General features: G+C 42.4%; 1 protein-coding gene across 10 annotated transcripts in view; it reads right to left on the bottom strand.

The window, feature by feature from the left end:
• Positions 1–340: 340 nt before the first annotated feature.
• LOC117765880 (nucleosome-remodeling factor subunit BPTF-like) overlaps positions 341–26078 on the bottom strand; it is a 46154-nt gene continuing 20416 nt past the window's right edge. For 5 of the 10 annotated variants that reach the window (XM_034592444.1, XM_034592491.1, XM_034592500.1 and 2 more), the window contains 21 exons: positions 23973–24097; positions 23431–23583; positions 22998–23148; positions 22686–22725; positions 21987–22203; positions 21668–21811; positions 18487–18617; positions 18035–18149; positions 17604–17821; positions 16940–17180; positions 16385–16662; positions 15496–15609; positions 15080–15241; positions 14161–14243; positions 9768–9993; positions 9258–9583; positions 8903–9076; positions 8503–8695; positions 7706–7790; positions 5775–5961; positions 341–2690 (listed from right to left, as the gene is read on the bottom strand). In XM_034592444.1, coding sequence (XP_034448335.1) covers positions 2654–2690; positions 5775–5961; positions 7706–7790; positions 8503–8695; positions 8903–9076; positions 9258–9583; positions 9768–9993; positions 14161–14243; positions 15080–15241; positions 15496–15609; positions 16385–16662; positions 16940–17180; positions 17604–17821; positions 18035–18149; positions 18487–18617; positions 21668–21811; positions 21987–22203; positions 22686–22725; positions 22998–23148; positions 23431–23583; positions 23973–24097 — 3400 coding nt within the window. In that variant the 3' untranslated portion in view covers positions 341–2653. Of the gene's footprint in view, positions 2691–2737; positions 3625–5774; positions 5962–7705; positions 7791–8502; positions 8696–8902; positions 9077–9257; positions 9584–9767; positions 9994–14160; positions 14244–15079; positions 15242–15495; positions 15610–16384; positions 16663–16939; positions 17181–17603; positions 17822–18034; positions 18150–18486; positions 18618–21667; positions 21812–21986; positions 22204–22685; positions 22726–22997; positions 23149–23430; positions 23584–23972; positions 24098–26078 lie in introns of those variants that run through there. The other 5 variants (XM_034592453.1, XM_034592464.1, XM_034592483.1 and 2 more) reach the window with 5 other exon arrangements.

The following is a 26078-nucleotide window of genomic DNA, read 5'->3' as shown; positions in this document are numbered from 1 at the left end:
CTGCTAAAGTTTTAACCAGGTCATCTAAAATGTCTTGTGACACTGATGTTGATTTCTGTATCAGAGTTTCTCTTTAAATTCAAAGTCCAATTCTGCAGGGTCAAAACTCCGATAACTTTTTAAAGTTCTCAGATGAGATGAGATTAGTTTCCATTTGCCATGAAGCCCTCTATGACATGTGCTCTTGTTTATACTGTAAGTTTACTTATAACGTGAGAATGCAGGAGTTGTATAATATGGTGCACAGTAATACACATAGCCTTGTATGATGAGGAACAAGAAACTGTAACTCTGGTGTGTCCAAGCACAGCCACTCAAAGAAAACACAACTCTTTAGAAAACTGGTGTCAAAAACATAACTTTATCCAGGATGAAATGTCCTATCAAGTACAAAAGAGAATCTCTTCAGAGTTGCCACAATCGGTTAAAAACATAGAGTACTTTATCTGCAGTTTCGATGCCTCAACATGACCCCCCACCCTCCCCCTTCCACAAAAAACTGTGAATTTTTCATTGATATGAATAAATAATACAAGAGATGCAACGTCAATATAGAAGTTATGCTGAACTGGTTGGTTTCTTAAAAACAACGAAAACCTCTAGAGTTACTGTGTCACTCTATCCCATTCAAAACCTTTATGCTCACAATATGCAGCACTTTTAATGTAAAGGGCAATTTCACCTAAATGTAGAGTTCACTTCAATTAAAGAGAAAAAAATAGTTAAAATATACTGACGGGCTTAGTTGCTGGTTCGAAAAGTGAAAAATAAAAGTTTCTAGTGCTAAAAATCTTTAATCTCTACATATTTGGACAGCAATAATGTACAATAGAGATTACAAACAGTGGATGAAACACATCATCATCAGATTACAAAGTGACAGACATTTGTGTGAAAGAGAAACACAGAAAACGAACACAGACGCTACATTACCTCTGAACTCTTGTCCACACAAAAATAAAAAGACTTCCTGATTGAGACTGAAATGTTTTCCTCATTTGAATTTTTTTTAAACATCAACTGTAGCCGTTGTACGACTGCTCCCTTCCTACAAAAAAATTTAAATCACACATTACAAAAATGTTCCCAAATATGCTCAAAATTTGAGCTATAAAATTTTCATACAAACCCCTGCGGTACAAAGACGCCCCAGCCCCCCCACTCAAAGTTGACTCCCAGACATGCTGCCACAAACCGCAACATAACTGAGTTGATGCTGAGTGGAAAAGTCCATTATCCAATTACTTAACCAATGCTTTGAGGGCGAGTTTAGAGACGTCTGTGAGCCAACCTGTCAGCTTCAATGAAATATGCTGGAAGAGGCAGCTGATAGATAAGGGGCAGGGAGACTTACAGACTCAGCCACCGACGGAAACAGACGGGGATCTTTCAGGAGACACCGAGTGTGTGTGAATGGACGTACAGTACGTGTGGGTTAGTTAAGCCTTGTACTAGCTTCACCTTCCCCTGAAGGCCTAACAGTTGCTTCTCCTCCAGGAGCTCAGAACCAGTTACCATTCTTCACTTGCACTTCGGAAAAAGCACCAAATTTGAACAAATCAGAGGAGGGGTGGGATGCAGTGGGTGGGACAGCCTGTTCTGGGTGTTTCCCTCTGGGAATTAAGGTGAAGGGAACACAGCCTTAAAACAAAATAAAAAACTCTTAAATGACTTATTATTACAATGTTAATCTGACTGAAAAAATAATCTCTTTGACTTTTAGTTTTCACTTTAGCTTCTATGTCAAATGGAGCATCCCAGCACCAGGCTACTCTGACAGGGAATGTACAGTTAATGAGTTGCACCACTGACAGACATACTCAGATTCTCTGTGGCTGGTTCACGCTTCAAACAGGGTGACACACCTGAGGCGATTCTAGAGATGTGGTTAAAATAGCAGGGTGCAGTGGAGTTAGGTTTGAAACATGGAAGGTGACACTGCGTTTCTGGATTAATTAACTGAACCCGAAAACTGACAGACAAATAATCCAGAAAAAGAAGATTCTGCTGCCAGACATGGTCTGTAGGTGGACGTGAAACCTGCAGGTCCTGCATATTTAGCTTCATGTAAAGCACAATCAGGGCATTTCTCGACATGTCGAAGCTTAAACGTTTGTATCGTGAAAATGCAACAGGATGTAGTTTAAGTTAAACCTCTGAGTGGGAAGAACAAAGCAAAGATAGTGAGCAGCTACAGATTAAACCCAGCTCTTTCAGAGTGCGCTGCTGCCATGTGATCATCCAACGGGACAACTTGACAGTTTAAACTCCTGTCCTGCTACTTCCATCTGGATCGCTCTTCTCGTGGAGGGGCTGCACTGGTAGGAGCTGCTGGCTGGGAGGAAACCAGCTGCCAAACAGTCTGTGGACGCCCTGTCCCTGGTCTGAAGGTGGGGCGTCTTTGTCTTTCTGTCCCACTGATGCTTTTGGGTGCTTTTGAAGTCACTTCTTCCCCCATCAGCAAACCAATGGAGGTGTTGGAGGCCGGGCTCTGTGACACCACTGCAAGCTGGTTTTCAGCTGAGGGGTGCCCCCTCAAGTTCGAGTGCAGCCTGACCAGGACCACAGGGCTTAATCATTCAGAGGGAACCACAAGCCTCTTTCACAAGTCTTTCTGACACTTGTTTTTTGTTTTTGTTTGTTTAGGAGGGAGCTAAGAGGCTGCTGATTGTAGTTTGTTGTTATGAGACCTACAGAGACGGGCAAAGAGAGCAGGAAGAAACTGTTGGAAAACTTCTTTGTTTCTTTTTTTATTAAAAGCTTTACAATATGACAAAAATATGCACTAAGAGAAATACAAAAGAAAACAAACAAAACAATAAACATGTATTGGATGCCAGTGGGTCAGACACTTTGACAGAGACCAAGCAGCCATGTTGGTGGATTGCTGTTGAAGTGTATGATGCAATGTCTTGTATATACAATTAATTTCTTTTAAAACCTGGAGACTGTTAAACTCACCATATTTAGAACAGGAAAGCTAAACTACATTTTCTCCAATCTATTTTTATACAGGTCCTAGAATGACTTCCTTTAGAACGTAGAAATAGTTCGTCACAAAAAGAAATTATATGCACATAAAATAACATTATACATGGGTACAGCCAATAAAAAGAAACTAGCAAAGGTTGCATGATTCTTTTAAAACGTCTCAGCTAAGAAATGAGGTAAAATGTTCTTCTATAGCACATTGTGACCAAATACAATAAACAAATGTTCTGTCAAATTAAAAGATAAGTTATGCGTGTGTATGGGGGAACTAAAGTCAGATTTCACAATAAAAAGTTTTGTCTCTTTTTTCAAAAACTGAATCTCAAGAAAGAGAGTAGCAAACTAGTTTTGCCTCGGACATAAACAAAATATCAGTCATCTGTTGCAAGAAGTGTAAGAAAATACATTTTCCCTTGAGATGCTCTGTGTTACCAACATGGCTGCCGTTATCAGACAGATTTTTTTTTTCTTTTCCTTCCTTACTTTGCTTACAAAATAAAAATATATGCACTTTCTTACAAAGTGTTTAATGCTGTTTTGAACGAGTAGAAAACAGCAACAACACGCGGGATTGCAAATTGTTTTTGTTTGTTTTAAGAGTGACCCCGGCACCCAGGAGTTTGACATCACAATCTGCAAGAGAGGGAGAGGTGGGTAGGGAGGGGGGAGAGAGAGAAAGAGAGAAGGGGAGAGAAAGAGAAAGGAAGAGAGGAGGAGAGGGAGGGAGGGAGAATGGATGGTGTAAATACATGCGGGTGAAGCACATCACTGTTTTAGGCACAGCAAGATGGATGCAAACCACAAGACTCACTCAGCTTATTAAACATCAGAGTTGAAATAAGACTGATTCACCATGAAATGTTTAGCTCCACCTCCAGTAAAGAAAATAAATAAATAAAGCTGGATCAAACTATGATAAACATCATAGACTGTATTTATAGATGGACGTCGCGTCTCCACTTCCTCAGACTATCCAGAAATGAAGCCAAAATATCGAACGCTGTCATTTTGCTCTGAAGACGTCACAGGATGGAGCCACGATGGCCAACCAATGTCAAGTCAGTCTCAGCTGTCAATCATGATAGTTCACCCGGTGTTTATGACATCAACTATTCTAAGAACTGCCTAAAACGTCCCATTCACTAACATTAGATAGGCGGGGTATTTGACCTATACTGCAGCCAGCCACCTGGTGGCGAAAGAGACACTTTGGCTTCACTTTTCTGTCATTTCATCCATCTTCTTGTACAGTCTATGATGCATATATATAAAATTACAGTTCACAAAATGTTGTAGTTTGCATCCACTCAAAGCAATCACATGACACAGGAGAGGCAATGCAGTGAGATGAGGTCGCAGGCGTAAATGAGCACAAGGTTGTGGAGTTGTTCGGGTTCAATACTTGCTTCTATACTATGGACGGGAACAGTGGCAACAGCATGAAGGCCACAAAGAGTAAGCTAAAATTCTAGTGTGAAATTAGTTTGTATTAAATCGGCCTAAAAGATGTTACAGAGAAAACAGAGAATGCAGCTTCGTTACACGGTGAAAGCTGGAAGCTGACATGTTGTTACAGGTGTAAAATCAGCTGACTGAAGCCTGAATGTGTGTGAAATGGGTGGGACCGAAAAGCTCAAACTGTGAGCAGAAAAAACACACACGTATGTATCACTTCTACAGCGTAAACAAACGAGGCTTTTCAAAAATGCCACAAGCATAATAGGTCACTAGACTTATCCGTGTCAGTGTTTTATGTTTGGAGACAGAATAAGTCTGTTTGCCACATGAGCATTCAGTCATCACCCAAAAACAAGTGTAGATGACACTAAAGGCCTGGAAGAGACCCAGGATGGTGACCCAGGAAATCAAAGAGAGAAAGGAGTCAATGAACTCAGACAGTTTCTGACAATGTGCGTTTCTTTCCATGAGAACCTATATTTTATTGCAAATTTTTTTGTAGAAAGCCGGTGTCTAGCGAGCCTCCAGGGAGGTCAGGGGTCAGTCGGCTCCAGAGCAGCACAGCTGGAGCCGCTAACGACTTGGTCTTTTTCCTTAACACATTTAATTCAGCAGGGTGGATGGTCTCAGGCTACATCCATACTTCTATGTTGTCAGTTAAAATCAGTGATTTCAAACTACAATCTCAGTCCACATTAGCGTTTTGGCTCAGTTTTAATTCCCGTCCATACAGACAAGTCTGAAAACACATATCCCATGACCACTCACATACACTGGGCATGTGTGTATCGGTGTAAACAGAAATTAAGGAATTGTAAAGAAGACTAAATCGTCTCACACACATGTATCATTGTAAAATGTAGAATTTAACTGCCCAACAGGGTCAGCATCACTTGTAATTGATTATCCACGTTGACTTCTAGACTGGGAGTGCTCAAACTAAAATGGGGTCAGTAGTGTTTCCAGACTTCTCCAATTTAGTGTCCCTAAAGCTGCAGAGTAGTGTGGACGGCAGACGTATCCGTAGCAGAGTTGAAAAAAAGAAGAAAACTAATTTCTGTGATACAATTGATCCTGAACAGCGCAAACAAATCCCTGGAACACCTTTGACACATGTGAATAACGCAGCAAATTGAACCTGCTCCAAAACGTTTAATGAGCGTGTGGACGTAGTTGACCCAACGTGAGGTTGTATTAATTTGTATTTTTTATTCTGGATGAAAAATACGGACTCTCTGTGCAAAGACCTCATCCGTCTGTTGTCTCAAAGTTGCCGGCTGCTACTTTGCCTTTCTTTTTCCAATCAGCATTCATCACCATCTTACCTGCTGGCTTTGAAGCCTTTGAGCTTCTGGACAAAGAAGCTCTCCAGAACCTCGGCACACTGGTAGAAGGGCGAGTCACTGGGGTTGTAGTAGCGGCAGTTATCGAAGATTTTGGTCATGTCTGCTACGAACTCGGTGAGCTTCACGTACTCGCGCTTCTGTAACCTCTCCTCCATGGTGGAAAGGTCTGAGGGAAGTAACAAAAAATATATTTGGTTAATGATTATATGTAGGACAGGAGACAATAAACCATACATATTTAATTGCGAGATCTTGCCAGAGACAAACTGTATATGCGGAAGCAGCAGGGGATAAATGGCTTCTCTAATCAACTCCTTTCCACAAATCAGCATGTCTGCTGCAGAGTAATTGCAGCCTATGTGGCATGTCTTTGACACACGTTCAAATATGTTTCCTGTTAGCACAGTTCATCACTTTATATGTGACAGCAAAAATCCAGAGCTCCTGCCAGCTTTAACCTCCATCTACTCAGCCTTTCAGATCAGTAACTGAGATGTGACCGATCTTACATTCCTGAGGAGAGCATCATTATCTGACTGTCGTTCCTGAGAAAGCACACGCACACACGCGCACACACACATTTGTACTTCTATCTTAGTGAGGACACTCACTGGCATAATGCATTCCCTAGCCCCTAACCCTTCAAACTAAATGCCTAACCCTAACCCTGCCCTTAACATGACCTAAACCGAATTCTAACCCTAAAACCAAGTCTTAACCCCCAAACAGTCCATTCCAGGGGGGTCACAAAGTGAGGACCGGCCAAAATGTCCTCACTTTCCCAAAATGTCCTCACTCCGTAGGTTGTAGAGTCCAATCTAAATCAGTCTAGATCTCCCTTGAAAAGTAAAGTTCAGTGTCACTAACCTGGTTGAATCAAGTTAGAAACTAAACAAATACGATTTTAGAGTTAATGAGGAAGCAGCCGAGGCTTCGTATAATCTGCTGCTGTCGGTGGGTTGCTGCTCGGCACGGGGTCCCCGGGGCTACGATTTAAACAAACATATCCGACTGTTAACCTCCTTAACCCCCACCCAGCTGGCCCGGGGGCTTACAAACCCTCATAGTCAATATCAAAGACCCCCTTCTTCTCCGTCATCAGATTTCATCTCAAAACCCTCCAAAAACGACTAACGGCTGCAGCTACCACGGCCAAATGCTCTTTTTATTTTCTGAAAATCAACAAGGTCTTTTTCTTGCAGTGGAAGCGAGAGGGAAGGGCTAGAGTTTCCAGGACCAGGCCGACAGGAGCCGAGTGTGGGGCTGGTCCCTTTCCACAGGGAGCCCAGCAGACCCGGAGCAGCTCATTAACGGTTTGTTTGTATGGAAGTTCAAAAAAAGCCCTGTTGACGAAAAGTCCCCATTTACAAGGTCGGTTTGATCTGAGTTGGAGGGCTTCCTCCCTGCTGGCCTCCTGGCGGCTGCGTTTTTCATGTGTACGATATAGAGACTGGGTGTTACTTCCATTGCCTGAAGCAATTACAGAATGAAAACAGCTCCACTGAGGCAATTTTATCTACCGAACAGGGACTGCTCCCAATCCCAGCCTGACTCATTCAGCATTAACTATCGGCTGATTCACAATCTGATATTTTACACATAAAAATTAATACGGTCAGTCCATAAACAATGTTTGACATTTGATGAGCTGATTCCTTTCATAGTGCCCCATAATAATATTATGATTATTTTGTATTATTAGTTATTATTTCTTTGTTAACTTTGAATCTTAAAAAAGAAAAAACTAAGGAGGCATGAAGAGCACAGAAGTAGAGTAGCTGTAGTAAATGACGTATTGGAGATACAGAAGCTGGGAAAAATCACTTACAAACCTTGTTTTCAATAATTATTATTGTGGCTATGTGTGTTGCGTGGTCAGGGTCTCCCCCCCCCCCGTTTCCTCCACTCACCCATTGGTTCCTTGATGACCCTGTAGTAGTCCGGGGCGTCATTCGGGTCCACTGGCTCCAGGAACGGCCACGCCATTTTATGTGCCTGCAGAGGAGGGAGAAAGATAAAGAGAAAGACAAGACACTTGAGAAAGCTGAAACTGATGAAGAAAAACAAACAGCACCATGAAAATGACACTGGAAGCAGGTGGGTCAACACAGATGTTCTCTCTCTCTCTCACACACACACACACACACACACACACACACACACACACACACACACACACACACACACACACACACACACACACACACACACAGAGAGAGAGAGAGAGAGAGAGAGAGAGAGAGAGAGAGGAGAACATGGCAGGAGAAGAGGTAGAAGGAGGAAAAAAAAAAAGCGGAGGCCAGGCAGCTGTCCAAGTTGCACTCTGGGGAGGCGACTCATCAGATAAGACACACACAGAGCACTTTTGTTTGCTGCTCTGACACTGTAGTGGGTCGACAAGGAGCTGTGTTAGTGTTCAGGGTATCGCTGCTTATAAAACGACCAAGACTGTGTCGCTGCTACTTTAGCTAGTGGAGAGCGTCAGATCCAGATTTTATATTTGCAGAATTTGTTTTTGTTTGTTTATACGTGTTTTACCCTCAGAATACCAAGTCAAACATTCTAACTGAACTGTAGTACCAGAAGAACGGGACCAAGTTAAATGATCCACTATTGATTAATGATTGTCATAAACCTCTCTGGTGTCTTCATTGAACCATTTTTATCCACTGCGCACTGCCCACTGTAATCATGTCTTCATGTTTACCTGTAAGGAGCGCAGGATTCTCCGCAGACCTTCGTAGTCCTTGTCCGTGAGCGGGGTGAAAACCGTCATGGCGTCCTCCGTCGACTGACACTGCGGGCACACGTACTGGTCGATGTGGTTGGCCTCGCTCTGCAGGATGCCCACACAGCGACCGTGGTACCAGTTTTGACATCGATCGCAGCCAATGTAGAACCTGAGAAGATAACGTTTTCATTTCAGGTCGTGAAGTGAAAGGGGGTTAGCAAAATAGACCTAACAAATAGAATTTGTTAGATCATGGAGGAACTGGCAAGATGAAATCCTATTCATATGTGTCCATGTGTCTCTTTTTAGTTTAAATTCACTTGATTCTCGTGCTACAACCCACAAACACACAGGGGTTTCAGGTGAAGCTGCTTACTGGGACTCGTCGTATGGCGTCCGACAGATGCAGAACAACTCCTCTGTGCTGCTCTCCTGGCCCCGTTTACACTCCACACAGATGTAGTCGTCCATTTTCTTGGCCTCCTTCTCTGTGATGCCCACACAGTCACCGTGATACCAGTTGGTACAGAGGTCGCAGCCTATGTAAAACCTTAGAGAGAACAAGGAGGCAAAGGTTTTTGTCAGTTATATTGCACTTGTTTAAGAGTGAGTGATGTTAACTTTTGAAAGATAAGTGAGTATAACTGGCCGATGAGAGAGAGATTATCATCCGCTTCCCTTCGCTAAAATAAAGTATTTATTGTGAGTATTCAAAGTGAGCCTGATCATACTTGGTCTCGTCATATGGCGTCTTGCAGATGCAGTACAGCTTGGTGTCCTTCTTGTTATCCTTCGTATTAGTCGCCAAGATCAATTTCTTCTTCGACTTGGACTTGGCTGACGTCGCTGTTTCCCTCTCCTCGTCCCGTTTCCTCTTGTGTGCCGAGGTGGCGGTTGTGGCGAGGTGGTGCTGAGCGGCGATGCCGTGTGCGTGTGCCAGAGTGTGTTGCTGCTGCTTGTGGGCGGCCTGGGCTGCAGCCTGGGCTGCCTGCTTGGCTGCAGCCTGAGCCCTCTCCTTCTCCCTCCGCATCCGAAGCAGGTCGCGTTTTAGCTCCTCCTGAGGAAAGTGATGTCAGGACAGACAGGCTCAAAACAAGGAGAGAAATAGAGAGGGCCTTTCTAAGCTGACAGATTCAGTCATTTCTGTTTCACACTATTTTAAAGGGATTAAAGAGATGTTATTGAGAAGACACAGATTTTGCCCGAATCTTCTGCTGTTATGCTCCCACCGTCCTCTTTACCTGGGCCTCTAGCTGCAGATCCTTGTCCAGAAGCGCTCGCTTCTTCAGGATTTCCATCTTAAGGCTCTCTTTGTGCCGGTAAAGGAGTGAGGAGAGCTTGCTGGCGTTGGCCAACCTCCTTTTCGCCTCCACCACCTCTTCCTTTTTTCTCCTCTTGGCTGACTGCCTCTCATCCTTGTCTATCCGGTCCAGGAGGAACTTCATCACCTGGTTGCATACAATCATTCTGGACAGACATACAAATGAAAATGTGAAAATGTGAAAGGACATGATTACAATTGTTTTTTTTAAATCTTCCTGACCTTTTAAAAGTTACACTGAATCATTAAAGCATATTGTATAGAAGAGATAAGAACTGTGCAATGAAGAACCCCTTGAATGCAGTAGGAAAAAGAATAGTCAAACCTAAACACATAGCTCTACTGAGTCTAATAAGGAACCATGTGAAATAGGGCTGTGATCTATTCAATGTATTTTAAAAGGAATCAAAGACAAATAATAATCCTGCTGAGAGAGGAGAGGGATCAAAGAGCAGGGAGGGGAAGGATTATCACATATCTGAATCTTGAATTCAGAAAGTCAGTACAAAGTCACAGAGGAAGAAAGGAATCCCTCTGACACACCAGTGGGAAGGAGCCGAATCTTACTCCAAACAATGCTTCAGTTTTTTAGAAAGTACAACCTGCATGACGGTTGGCTGCTCAAAAAATGTGAACATCTAACTTTCTGCATGTAAGAAGCGGTAGTGAGTGTCAATGAACAATGAGAGTGTTTCTCTCAGCTTCAGGTCCTTGAGGCTTTCTGGTGACCCTAAACTGTGTAACTACAAAGTCCAGGGTTTGACTCTGGTTCTGGAATTTTCTTGCATCTCATCCCTATCCTCCTTTAAATCTTTTCCTTCTCCACTGTGTACTATCAAATAACATCCTTGGGAAAAACAGACTGCTTGCTTTTACCAACAATTTCTACTTGTACTGCTTGAAAATGGTTCGGGGGTTTCAACTTCCAAAAGGGATTTTATGCCTCCGCCAACCAGGGCAATTTCAATCTACAAACTTTTTTTTCCCCAGACTCATATAAGCTCACCATGACTTTTGAAACCCAAGCTTATCTTTTTGTCCAAGTGACAACTGGTCCAATTTAGAAGAATTTCCCTAAAGGCAGTCTTGAGATATGATGTTAAAAAGGCTAAGAACATGTTTTGTGAGGCCATTGTTACCTTGACCTTTGATCTCCAATAATCTATTCAGTTTATCTTTGAGTCCAAGTGAACACTTGTGCCAAATTAGAAGAAATTCCCTCGAGGTGTTGTTCAGAAATCGTGCTCACATGAATGGGACGTACAGACGACCGGACAACCCCAAATCATAATCGCCGGCGTGGAGGCATAAAACGAGTATGAACACTTTCTCTATGACTTGACAGACGAGTCACACATTCAAACAACACAGCCGTTTGTAATCCTGAACCTAAATACTATAGAAACAAGTGTGTCATCATTCCTAGTCCCCTTGTTGTGTTACACATGTTGTTAGAGCAGAATTTGGTCGTGTTTATTTGTGTGAGACGTTTAAGTAGCAGGGAGTGGGGCTGAGTGTCGGGAGAGTGGGGAGAGATGGACAGATAGAGAATGACTGTGAAGCCACACTGTCCGTGTAAACACAGGAGACAGGAGGAAGTTCATACACTCAAACTCAACAAATAGAAATGCATTGGGAGATTCAAATTTCATACACATCAGTCCACTTAATATGCTTCATTTTTTTCACCAAGATCCATGAATTATTCAGAGGGAAATTTTGCAAAAATGTAAAGAAAAATAATAATTAAAAAACGCCCTATCTCGCAATGTTAAAGAAAGAGAATGTATTCCTGGATCTGCCTCTTTCCAAATCCACAACAAAATTAAATGAGTTCTTTCTTGGTTTATGTCCCATCCTGCCACCAAATTTCATGTTCAACAGTCTTCCGTAATCCTGCTGACAAACAAACAAACCAACCAACCAACCAACCGACACGGGTGAAACATAAAATTCCTTGGTGGAGGTAAATATAAAGAAACTAAGAAGTTAAAAACCTGGGAGATACAAATGCAGATAAAAACCATCTCCACTGCTAAATCTTTGTCAGAATTAAATGTCCCTTATATGATGAACAGACCGGTGACTAATTAAAGGGAAGACATATAATGTCTTAGTTTGTTGTAGGGCGTGTCACAAGACACCAGGACATGTTACATGCAACTCGGCATAAATTCTTCAAGACTCTGGACTCTACTGAAGAGTGATGTTTTGATGATGATGATTGTGCAGACGCTGTCTAACACATTAGTCCAAAATATCCCATAGGTGCTCAGCAAGGTTGAGATCTGGACACTGTGGAGGTCACAAAATATGATTCACATCATTTTCATACTGCATTCCAAGACCCTCGCACCCTATGGATGTGAGCATCGTCATCCTGTCTCATTTTTCAGGCTTTTCTTTTTATTCATCACATGATTGTGTGTGTAAAAAATGAAAAATCATGGCTCTATGTCTGCAGTTTGTTCACTTGTGTTCGCTAACATTCACAACTTAGATTGAAAATCACCCTGAATGCCTTGTTCAACGCACAAATGTGTGAATGACACACAAACACATCCATGGCTGCTGAGGTCAAAGACGGGCCAGGGTTCCTGCAGCTTGCACTGAGGTACACAACACAAACTCGGTGAGAAAGCAGAAGACGCTAACGAAACAGGATGGGAAAACAAAGCTGACGTTCCAGGTAAATAACTTAAAATGACAGAATCAGGTTTTGAGGAAGAAGAGAGAGACAAGGAGGACATGAGGAAATGGAAAAAGGATGGAACGCAAGCAGAGAGACAGACAACAGACAGAGCGGCTGTCGTGAAGTCACGGTAGTCTGGGTTTGGTATTACAGGTCCGTGTGAATGGGCACAGTGTTGACAGACCGTCTGTGGACATAAACATGGGGTTGTCAGAGTCAACTGTAGGTCAGAGTGTAATCTCTCTGCAGCAGATGAAAAAGGAAGGAGCGAGGGAATAAGCCTTTTTAAAACATACTACTGGTTTTGATTTCACTCATTTTATTTGGGTGTTTATAGAAGTAATTGCTGCACAAACTTCTGCAGAATTAAACAAAAAAAAGTCTTTAATAGTGAGCCAACAAACATCTCCGCTATAAACGCATCACTCTGGAAAGAAGTCTTGGCTCTTGATAAAACAGTAGCAGTATACAAACAGTAGTACTGGTCACTGTTTTTATATCTATATTCAAGAGCGGTGTCTTTTAGTTTGAGAGCAGGACTTATTGATTTCACTTTAAGATTTTGTAATGCACTCACTCAAAATCGTGCACTCAAATAGCCCCTGCTTGTGCTTAAATTCGCTCTGATTGTGCGCTTGCACTCTGCACTCCAGCTTTAGCTCTTCTCCTCGCGCAAACGTCTGCTCTTGGATTTCTTCTCTGCACTTTGATGTTATCTCCTGCGCTTGGATTTTTTGTGCAGACGTTTCACATGTGCACAGAAGCAGCGTGAGCGCACGATCTCTGAGTGCAAGTGCACAGTTTGAGCAAGCAGAGCAAACCTAAACACAAGCAGGGGCTATCTGAGTGTGTGCACAGGAGTTTGAGTGTGACAAAATCTGAATGTGAAATCAATAATCCCTGCTGTAAAACTGAAAGACTAGGCTGTTTAACAAAGAGAGGTGGTCAGTGGAGTGATACAAAGTTAAAGCAGACAATCAATATATCAGAATCAATGCATGTGATGTTAGTAATAAAAGTGAGACGACTTCATTTTCTGCCCATTTTAGACAGAATGTGCTCAGAGGGGAGCGACAAAGAAAATAAATATGACGAGCCGAAGCTTGTTTGTATAAAATGTATCTCGCCTCAAATCAGTGACAGGGCCGTTTCGAGCCTCGTGTGGTTTTATCGTACAACTCCTCTCATTTAAAAATGGATTTGTCTTTGTGTTCAGGTTTGAAGGGTCACGGTGAGGACATGCAGCTGTTGGTGGTTACACACCCAAAAGTTCCCATGCTGTGCAGTACCTCCCAGTGTGGTGTTGACTCAGAGTCAAAGGGAGAGAGGAGAGGACAGCACGTTTACTGCCCGAGAGGTGAGGTTACAGTTCCTTATGATCAGAACATCGACACACGAGAAGGCATCAATTCAAAGAAGCATGACTGCTTCACAGATAGTGACCGTTAACATTATGCTGTTATTGTTTGTCGCTTTAAAAACATGTTGCCACAGTGTGTGTAGTTTGATTGGATTGGTTACACTTCCTCTGACCCAGAAGCTTTCAGTATAAAACTCAGGATACAAGCAGAATATCATGCCTACATATTCACACACACACAAAAAAAATCTGGACACAAACCTCTGGTTCTCCTCCCGCTCTGCAGGCGTCAGGGTCTTCTTCTGCTTCAGGTGCTCGATCACAGCGTTTTGTTTCATCACCACCTGAAACACACGGCGCAGAGAGATGTCAGAACAAACCCCATCAGAAAAGATATTTACAGCTTTTGAGATTGTTACATTTTTAAGTCGATTTTTAAGTTTCGGTTTCAACCACCCAGGAGCTGAACTTGGGCCTGTTGGTCAAGGCGTATGCGCCCATGTTATATGTGCCTTAACCCTCTTATTAGGTCGCCCCCTAAAAAAGTAATTCATATTTTGAGAGGAAATGTCTAATGATAATAATGGTGTAAAGAGACCATATTCTTAAACTGGGTTTCTGCAGGTTTCAATAAGTTAAACATAAGACTTTTAAGTAGCAATAAATGAAATTCAACATAATTAAGACATACCTAAATGTATTTAAGATGTGCTGTTTAATATTTGAATGTTTGTAAGACCTAAATTTCCACTTGTTGAATTTTACACTTTTCAGACCTGTGGAAACCTGGTTATAACATATTTAACTGAAGATTTTGTGAATTTGATGTTTTGTGTGTTCAAAAAATATATATAAATTGATTATTTTTAAAGGGAGAAAGTGTGGTGACTAATGTGCAGAAAGGAAGGCACATACATGTACACACATGCAGTACAATCAGTGGTAAATACACACACAGGGACAGTTAAAAACAAACACACACACAGTAGCCATGGAAGGATTAAACCCAACAAACTGTAAAAATAAACAGTGTTAGAGGGTTTGGATGTTGGAGGATGGTGACTGTTTGTGAGCTGATGGCAGGAAGACAGAGGGCTTTGACAGAGATGGATGACCTGGCCATGGTGGCTTCCTGAACACATGCACCCTCTCTCTCTCACACACACACACACACACACACCTGTTTCTGAATGATGTCGCTCTGGCTGGCTGCGTTGAGGGCCTGCTCTCTCTTGGCCTCTGCGGCTTGTCTCTTCTTCTGCTGCTGCTGTTCTCGGAGCTGTTGGATTCGCTGCAGTTGCTCCTGGACAGAAGCTGCCTGGATGGTCACCACGTTCCCTATCTGTGCAGACAATTCATGCCTTTCATAAAGCTGGATTCCTATAATTCGTAATTACTCAATTACAAAGATTTCATGAATTATAAATAAGCCATATACTATCTAAAACGCTACAGGTAGAAAAAGTATAAAATTCCAAAGCAAAACTACACTTTCTAATGTGTTTTACAGTGCTTTTACTGTGATCAAAGCCATCAAAGCAAGGCTTTATAAAAAAGAAAAAGTTTGGATGTGGTTTAGCAGGTTTGCTGCCTTACCTGTCCTCCCTGAGCTGAGGTGGTCCCGGTCTGTTGTATCTGGATGGGGAGCTGCAGTTTGATGTGCTGTGGCAGAGAGCCTCCACCCTGCTGGGCCTGCAGCTGGGCCAGCACCTGCAGACATGACACAAGGCAACACACAAATTTAACAAATAACAAAAATCATGGTTTTGCTTGTATATTTACATAAAGCATTTATTTAGATGGTTAGATCACACTGTCAGCTACATCGTGGGTCAAAATTGTTAATGCAGATTGCAGAATGGAAAAAAGGGGACAAAGACCAGACATGGTCTATAACGTACACTTATGAATGGCTGGAGAGAGTAAATTAGTAGTTCACAGTATTATCTGGTTTAAACAGTTTAAGGAACAACAACTTTATTTTACTTTTACGACAGAACTAGTTAAATTTTCTACTCCTGCTGGACACTAAGTTGGTCAAGGTCATCTTACCTATAGGTGTTTGGAGGAGTGGACTTTAGAGCCCAATCAATATGGTTTTTGACCGCGGATACCAATATCAGGGAATAAAAGATTTCAGATACTGATATATTGGCTGATATGTATATAAAAAAGGGGGGCAATGATTCATAAGATGTATTTATCAAACTCTTATGACAGACAAATGTAATAGAGAATTGATATTTTACAGTTTAACCATAACCTTTATTCTAAATAAATGTAAATGAAACGCAAATACAACAAAATATATAGACCTTGAATTAAGAAACTAAACATAAATGCAAATTTCTTTCAAATTTTCACATATCAGCAAGCATTAACTCCAATACCAATATGTCTGTGAAAAGTTCCTATCAGCCAACCGATAAATCAGACAGGCTCTAGTTAACTTTCCAGCACCATCCCGTCTCTTTGCTAATCCTACCTGTACCTGCTGCTGCAGTCCAGAGACGCTGATGAGCTGAGGCGTCTGCTGCAGCTGCACTGTTCCTCCCTGTGTTTTAACCTGCAGCGAAGTGGGTGATTGGATGGGCATGTGGGCCTGCGTCTGAGGCGGCAGTTGGCCCTGTGGGGTCGCTGAAGTAGGGCTGCTGGTGGTGGCTAGTGAAGGCGTCCCCGCCTGGATGGGGGCTGCTGCCTGTTGGGCAGGTTGGGCCGGGGTTTTGGTGCAGGTGGAGTTGGGTTGACCTGGACCTGTGTTGGCTGGAGACACAGGGAGCGAAAGATCAGAAAGAGGGGATTTAAAAACGAGCAGGAGAATGTCAAAATTATGGTTTTTCATATTCCGAATGTAGCAAATGGATAAGATAAAACCATTAATCAGAGATATTATGCCAGTTTGTTTTGTCTGTTAACTGCAAATCACTCAGTAGAAGCACATATAATTCACATTTTATTTTTCACATCTGCTTTCACGTGTTTGATTCAAAGTTAATGATTGGCTGAATGAGTTCTACAGTGGTTAACATTTGTGTTATACCTGTGCTTGATGTGGGTGTGGCAGCTGAGGCCAAGGGGGTGAAGAGGAAGCGCTGCACCTGGCCGTTGGGCAGTGCCGCCTGCATGAGCTGCTGCCCAGGTCCTGGGATGACGGTGACCCCGTGAGGTATGACCTGCAGCTGGCCCGTGGTCTGGCCCTGACCCTGTACCATAACCGTCAGAGCCTGCTGGGTACCACCGACACCAGCCTGCCGATCCACACCTGACGTGGCCTGCTGCTTCTACGAGAGACAGGGTCGAGAAGACGCTTGTTAGCAAAGAGATCAATCAGAGCATTGCCGTTTCTTCCAAAATAAACTGGTTGAGGTGGGAAAATATGTCATTTAATCAATTGAGTCAGTATTCACATCTTGTTAAAAGTAGATTTTCTTAGCTCTCTAAACATCAATTTTATTATTTCACATCTTATTGCACCTACATATCCTACCACCACCCATGTGTTCTTAAGGTTCCTATGTTTCACTTCTTCTTAGAGAATGGATTACGCCGTCAGAGGCAAATTATTAGTCAAATTTTAAAAGGATCAATCAAGGATTGTATATAACTCATACACTGTAATAGGTCTATAAACATCATGGGACAATTTATCTTAATGTTTGGGAAGTGTTGACTTCTGACCCTGCACTTAAGGTGACCTCACTAACCTGTGTGAGCTGGGTGAGCTGTGCCAGGGTCAATTTAACCTGGCCCTGCCCTTGTGCCCGTGGGGTGCCGGGTGTTGTCTGGCCTGCTGCCTGTCCTAACGTGGCGGGGCCGGTTGCCCCCTGGCCAGTGACAGTGGCAACAGGGCTGGCACCGGATATTGCCGTGGAAACTGCCTGACCTCGGATGATCTGCGTCACTACCTGCTGGCCGCCCTGACCTGGAAGAGAGAGAGAGAGAGAGAGAGAGAGGAGGCATATTTGACACACAGATGATAATCATGAAGCCAAAGAGGCTCAGCAACACTCATACAAACAGACATGCTGACTAACAGAGAGGAGATGCCATTTGCTGCCAGTATTTAGTTATTCTTTGAGGGTGATTTGTGCTTTGTTCAAATGAAGTCTTCAATCTCTCAGAGGGAGAACATTACCTTGCTGGACCACGAGAGGTGTTCGTAGTATTGTCTTTCCCATAGGGCCCGTCTGCTGGAGGGGGGTTCGGATCACTGTCATTCCTGGACGGATCTGACTGCCAGTTGCCAGAACCTATGAGGATATTTTAATCAAAACGTTACAAATAATATTTCAAGGCCAAAAGGTTCATCCTGTCAGATTTAGACATAAAACTGAGGTCTATGGTAAAGGTCACAAGAAAAAAACAAAAAGGGGAAAAACAATAGTGACTTCTAAAGTTAAAAAAACTTTCAGAGAGTAGATATGTTATTTTTTTTAAATATAAAATGTGCAAACAATAAAGACATCAGAAACAGTAATGTGAGAGATTTTTGCAAACACTAGAAAGCAGTGGAGGAGATTTCTATAGTAAGCATGGTCCTATAAAAACCTTAAAGGATGCTTCAGAGCTGATAGACGGCAGACGTACCTGTTGCTGGGAGCCAGGGGTATGGGGCCTGATGTTGAGTGTGGTTGTGCGTGGCTGGAATGTGGTGTAGGTCTGGGCGCCACCCGCTGTGCTGGACGGGATGATACCCAACACTTTCTGCTGAACCACACCTGCAAAGATAGGAGGAGAAGAAAGGATTAAACCAATTAGAAGGAATGAGAAGAAAGGGGGGAGTTTTAATAACTAAGTAAGACGAACTCATAACTAGAGGAAAGATAAGCAAAGGACCAGGAGAAATACAAAATGTGATGGAGAAAACTCAGGGATATTTGTATTTCAAATATCTGACTTTTATTACCTCAAACACATCCAACCAACACATTTCAAAATGCTCCAACGTCTGTAATACAATTACATGTTTGCATGTCACCAGTGAGCAGTTGTGCAGAGGTCCTTCACCGACACAACTCAATACATTATTTGTGGGCTTCTCTCCTGGCGAGATGTCGAGCTTTTGATCACAGCGCCAGTAAATATTAGTCGAGCAGGTAAACAAATCTTCAAAGTCTACCTGAAAGCTTAGTTGGGTTCCCCCCAACATCTCAGAACCCCCCTCATAAATTATGCATGAATTCAGATCCGACTTTTAAAACTTTAATCCGACAAAGGCAGCGTTTCATGTTTGTTCACCAGGCTCTGTGCCTTCATGAGCTCACGTGAAGCCGATGGCAGAGATGGAAACCCAGAGAGTGCAGCTCTTTTTCCTCTGCAGCCTCGTTGCTGCGGTTTTTCAACCGCAACCACGCAGGTAAACCTATACATCAAGGGTTTCCGTCTTCAAACAGGGACGTTAAACCCGCTCGTAAGACCTGGGGAGTAGCTGCTCTGGTCGCACACATCAAACACTGGTTTCTATGGACTGGCTGTTTGGAGAGGTCGGGGAGTTGGGACTCCGGTGAGTGGAGAGGTATACTTTTATTCAGAAAAATGGAGGGAAAAAAAGAAAAATGGAATCCCACTATAGAGGGCTACCTGTCTGGGAAGCAGACCTCAGGGTAAACTTGTTTTCCTCCCTAACTTCCTTAAGCCCTTCCAAAACAAACAGGGCGCTCAACAGTCATGCTGGATAAATACACATGTCCATTAAATGGCTACACTCCACCTGAACTTAGTTTCTCCTTCATGGCTACTTCAAAGCTAAGAAAAGTCACCTTCTTCATATCCTTGTTGGATATCACTCTTTTTATCTGGTGACAGCAGGTATTTATCAAACAATACATTCATTGTATTTCTAATGAGATAGTCTTTTTAATGATAATTTGGTTTTGCTGGAAAATTAGGATTTCAGGTTTCTTTTCAAATTTTTGCAGTTAGCTTGATGGAAAGGATAAAGTAGGAAAAATGACAACATATTGTTGTTGTGGCTGTTGGGAGCGTTTTATGGGTATGGACGATTCCATGAGCCTTTTACAGAATTTATGAACGCAATGAATTGAGAGAAGATGAGCATATATGTTTACATTTTATACAAAAAAATCTTGAATCAAGTTGTATATATTTGGTTGTTTAATAATAAGGTTTATGGTTTAACTGTAAAATATCAGGCCTGAATTAAAAATAGTTGTCATAAGGGTTTGATAACAGCATTTAAGGAATCTTAAAAAAAAAAATATTTGCATGATATTTTGGTTTGAGAAATGTTTAACTCTGTACTATAGTTATTATGAATCCATAACTCATATCAGTCAGGCTCTACTACTCTTTTTTAACGTTCAAATAAACATTTCTTACTATGTGTTTTTGAGTCAAATTGTGGAGGATGTAAATTTCCAGCTTGAAATTGTACAATTTAATTGAATGAATACTTTTGTTCAGAGCATCTAGTCAAGTAAGTGATTTTGTAGATACTGAATCCGACCTATGTGAGCTGCACAAGAGCTGCCAGCGGCTTTAAAGGAGCCTGTCAACATGTCAGACCACCTCTATCTAGTGTTGAGAAGTATCCATCATGTGATAACTTGACAGAAACACGTACAGACTCAGTACATCGCCTCACCTGCGTTGTCAATATTGACATTTTTAAAAAGCGCCTAACTAAAGATAGCCCCATTCTGAATCAGCAGTCCAGATTTAGCACCTCAGACTACACAAGTCTACCATCCCCAAAAAACATCCAACCAAAATAACAGCTTTCTATTAGATTACCATGCCGACAAGACAAAACCAGACATGATGTGCCACACCAAACTGAGCTGCTGACTCATGAGGTTGGCACAGGATGGGCACCACAATGGGGGTGGTGCCACAGTAGCACAAAACACAGTGAGCAACTGGCTGCTTCTCACATGGTAGCACCTTCTATACTTCTGTGGCATCTGCAACCAGATGGAACACAAGGTTCACTTAAAGCACAAACTCACTACGCAGTGCTATGCTCAGCTTTACAGATTTAGTGTTCGGTGTTCATTTATTTCAGTATCTCCTTTTTCTCTTTTGCTCAAACAACAGCCAGCATCAGGCCATGGTGCCTCCAAATTCCACTGTGATGCTTGAACGGTTTAATTACACCCGATCTTTAATCATTATGTGATTTAATTTATTTTCAGGGTATCATATCATAACTGGTAAAGTCTATGGCAAAACACTGAAGTAATTTGGGATGTGGGCTGGGGTTCTGAGGGCTGGAACAAGGCTAAAGGAAGTGCCTCAAAAGTGTGAGTGATTTCAAGCATGCTAAGGAAAACAACTGCATTGGGTCCATGGTAAAACTAACTGTGACAGCTGTGTGACTGATTCAGAAAAAAGTGTATTTAGCAGTGTGAAATGGACACATGTGCCCCATAGCTCCCCTCAGATGTGGGATTTTGAAAATGATCGTCCACTTGCATACTTGGCTCGCTAACAGTGGCGATCAAGGACAGAGGAATGTCTAATTTGTTTCGAATTAGTAGATTTCAAAATATTTGGGTCTGCGGTACCTGGCAGCATAACATTTAAAAAAGCACCATGCGCACCATTGGCCTGATAAATTGCTTCACATTAATGAGTCAGATCTGATTTGGCTCGTTTGACGCGTTTGAAAGGTCTCAGCTGTGGGTCTGAGGTGAAGAAACCAAAATACAAAGGAATCTGTAAATGGTTGTTGATGGAAAGACAAGTCTACACTGAATAACTGTAACTTGTTCTCTGTGTTTGCCTCAAAATAAAAAAAAAAACCTACCTCCTTGTGAAGTTGGCACATTGACTGTGACGATCTTGCTGTTGGCAGGCAGCGGCAGCTTGGTGGTCACTACCTTTCCACCCACTGACGTTCCCGTAATCTGGAAAGTGTGCCCACCCGACGTGGCCACAGTGCCCTCCGCGCCTGATAATGAAGCAAAGGAAAAAATTAGGACAAATACTATCAACTCAGTAATATCAATGCTTTAGTAATCTACGGTGACTACAACAGCTATGCTGGTGGGGGGGGATCAAAGGAGAAAATAACAACTCATTTCCTGTCACTTGAAAGCCAATAGTTAGACTCCTCTAAAACATACCTGTGCTTTGACCCTGCTTGACCCAGGTGGCGAACGACTGCTGGAAGTTCTTGTTCTGCTGGAATGTGACGGGGGTGCCCATCTTGGTGGACAGTACTACCTTGGTGCTGCATGTGCCCTGGCCTGTCAATGAACCGACAATGACTTTGGGTGTGACGGCAGATGTTGCGGGAGTCCCTGTCGGTGTCGCTGAGCCTGGTTTCTGCTCGAGACGTTTCTGAAATGGTAAATGAGATGGTCAGTGCATTTATGTAGCAACTAATGATAAAAGGTCAAAATATTGTGTAAGACAGGTTTGCTGCCCGGCCAAATGAGTAGAAATGAAATTTAGTTGCACTTATATGTAGCACTTTTTGAAGCTAATGTACTTCCATGATTCTTGCTGTTCTGGGTTTGTACCCTCTTGGTTGAATGCACTTATTGTAAGTCGATTTGGATAAAAGCGTCAGCTAAATGATATGCAATGTAATGTAATAAGTGCTCGAAAAGGACAGTATGAAGACTTGCTGATGGACAGAAACAGACTAACTAAGACCATCCTACAGGTGTCCAATGAAAAAGAAAGCAAGAAAGACAGAGAAAAGGATGGACAGACAACATTGCCGAGTGGACCGGAAGGAACACTGCTACAACACAAGCCTTTGTGATGAAGTGTACATAGCATCGAACGAAAAAATGACTGGACTAAACCAGGCTTACCTTGGCCTGCTCTGCTGCCTGAGCTTTCTCCTTCTCCACCCTGTAACAGATACAAGAACCTGTCAGCAAAGATATTGCTAATATTGTTATAGTAATTTCAATAAGCTTAACATCATCAGGCAAACACATTTTGAGCATCGTGTCACAGTAGAAGAATGGTGGCATTCACCTAATGAGACAGTAAATACCAAAACCATATCTGGCTATGCAGTTAAACATGTTTATTCATTATTTTGACGGACGACACAACGGATGCTACAATTCAGATGTAGACATCACATGTTTGACCGCTGTGAGCCTCGACCCACTGACCTTTCTGAGAAGGCTCTGATCTCCCACAGGTCCAGCTCCTCCTCAGCCACCCACGTCTCGATCACAACTGGGCCCGTCTGCTTGGCAGGCTCTGGCTTCTTGGGGCGCAAGGCACTGGAGCGCAACCCCTTCCTCTGAGGTGTGTGGGTTTCTGGGATGGTAGACAGAAGAATAAATTAAAAGACAAGACGACTGTTTGAATGTTTGCATGTTGTGTTTGGTTGGGGGAGCTGGAGGAAAAGACGTCTCAGCAAAAGACTTTGTGCTTAGCAAAGCAATACAAACAATAAAATTCATGGATAGACAGAAACAACTCAATTAATTCATATTTTTTTCTGAGCTTTTACTATGGTTTGGTTTATATAATCAAATTCTTCAATTTTGTGGCCTTAAACACTTTCTTCAGTGTCAGAAAAAAGAAAACCATCTTTACCTTTCGGAGTCTCCGGCACTCCAAGTGGACAGATAATTTTGCGGATGCAGTACTCTGAGCGAATGCCGTAGGGCCCCACGTCACGGCGCTTGATGATCTCCGTCGTGGTGATTTCAGTATCCGATGTCTCTGTAGCAATGAGTGGGGATAGGGCTGGGTTGGTATGGTGATGAGGAGGAGAGCCCGAGAAGATGGAGGAAATGCACTCCAACATAAACACAGTGACACCCAAAGGAGACTGTCGTTTTCAGACAGACATATTGGCTTGTGGGGGTGAGGAGGAGAGCCCGGGTAGATATTGCAATATATATCTCAAGTTCTTGAAAGGAGGAAACATCTGGGGTTTGATTATCACGGTGGAGTTTCAATTTTTCTATCATCCACATACACGTGAAAATAAATTGACCAGTAAGAAAGCAGTAAATATGATATCTTAACAACCCAATTAATTTTACCCTAAAAATTAGACCTGTTTTACTTCTACCTCCCAGAATGAAGACAACCACTATATGATGATTTGGGGGAGTACGGTGATGTTCTACCTGTGCGTGTGGTGCCGATGGCAGCGGACGGTTTGACAGCCATGTCGTCCCACCTCAGAGCGGCCCACAGGAGCCTCAGCATAAGACTCACACCGGCCAGAGACTTCACAGTCTGCAGACGATATCTAGAACATAACCAAGAGTTTCAAGCATTAGTCACATATAGAGTAGCTGCACGTAAACAACCTCAACTAAGAACGTTGCACCGACACATCTGAAGAACATATCAAAACTAGAATTATTATTACTTGTGTTTGTTCACCTCCACCAACCAGTCAAGTTACAAGAAATGTGGTCACAATCTCCCTTCTGCTTTTTTGCAGAACATTATATCTCATCACAAAGAGGTTGACCACTGACATTTTGTATATAAAATGTCACCACTTCATCATTTTATCTTATCAAACATTTTACTAAAAATGTGGCGAAAGCATGTTTTGTGAGGTCACAGTAACCTTAGACCACCGACATCTCATCAGTTCTTTTGAGTCTGAATGCCAGTTTAAGGGATTATCCTTGAGACTTTCCTGAGATATCTCATTTACGAGAATGAGATGAACATACAGATGTATGGATGTACGAATGGACAACCCCCCAAAAAAACATTATGCAGCCCACAGCTGTCGTCGGAGGAGGTTATATAGAAATAAACTTCTGAAAAATGGAAACATCTGTGGTGTACGTTTTGGTGAACACTGAAGAGTAATAAAAACATCTGTGGGGCGATGGAAGGGTTTCTGGCAGCCTCCTCAGCCCAGTGTCATGCAGTTTATTAGCGCAGTGCCACTGACCAGCGAGTCGCTCAGCATCATGGGACAGGAAGAGGCAGAGTAAAAACAGAGGTGTTTGAAAATGTTGCTGTGACTGTGACCACGTCCATGAAAGAAACAGAACGACTGCCTGCCATCTTAAATTAATCATTTTCAAACATAAATTTGAAAAAATATATCCCTGACTATGAAAGTACATAACACAACACAACTCAGAAAGTTCAAAGTGGAAGCTTGTGCATATTTCTTTTTTTTTTGGTATGTAATAATTTTGGGTGTAACAGACTGTTCTGAGGGTAGATTTGGATGCAAGTACGTCATCCATCAATGGATAAAATTCCTGAAATTTTATCGAAGAAGACATATTCCTCCTGTGCATCATTATGGCCGGGACGTACAGCAGTAGGATACGTTCTTTTAAAGTATGTGCAAACACATGATCATCACAGGGCCGTGTGTGTTGTTTGGGGTTTGGTAGATATTTCTTTTCCCTTGTGTAACCACAGGTGGGAAATATCCCTTGGTTGCAGGGCTGGGTCACTGCACAAAGTGAACATCCTGACACTTCTCCGACCGCTGGATGATTCATGTCTGCTTCGGAACTCTGAGGTCCAGTCAAAATTACCAGAGGTCCCTTTGTGACACCCGGCTCGGAGCCACAACATCACTCAGCGCCAAAGCCACGAGCGTCAGACAGGGAGGGAGAGGACTGAATGAACGGACGCGGCACACTGACATAACTGGGAAAGGGTTTAAAGGTGAATGATGAGGAGAAACATTATCCTCTTTATCAGATTTTTGTCAGACATATCTTTTTTAAACTGTTAGAACACAGTGTGGTTAACAGGGACAGCATTTATACTATTGCATTTCTTCCAGTAAACTGAGTGGATATGAATATTCGAACAAAAACATGTGACATGCAGATGAGGTTGTTGGTTCAATAGAGAAGGAAAGGGCAGTAACACTAACCCTTTTTAAGACTTGATACATTTTCTCTTGTAGACTGTTATGATAAAAAATCTGAGTCTTTCCTTAATTTTAATTAAAAATAAATTTGCTGTGCTGCCATTTCAGGGTTTTCAACTAAGATCTTTTGGGCAATCAGGTGATACAAGTTATGTCTGACTGGCAAATACAAAAACTTATATGTTCTGTTTTTAAATTAATCCGAAATTAGATATGAGCTATATATAAGCATTTCCCTCCTTTGTTTGGACGAAAGTTCTATAACAGAACATCCTGACATAACTTTATATTACGCCCATTTTGTTTAGCTTGACTTAATGTTTTTCTCTCACACAGAGTGATGTGTGTTAGCTGTGACATTACAGCC

Source organism: Hippoglossus hippoglossus, chromosome 1 (genome assembly GCF_009819705.1).
Source record: "Hippoglossus hippoglossus isolate fHipHip1 chromosome 1, fHipHip1.pri, whole genome shotgun sequence".
Taxonomy (NCBI): Eukaryota; Metazoa; Chordata; class Actinopteri; order Pleuronectiformes; family Pleuronectidae; genus Hippoglossus; species Hippoglossus hippoglossus.
This window is presented reverse-complemented; position numbering and strand designations above follow the sequence as displayed.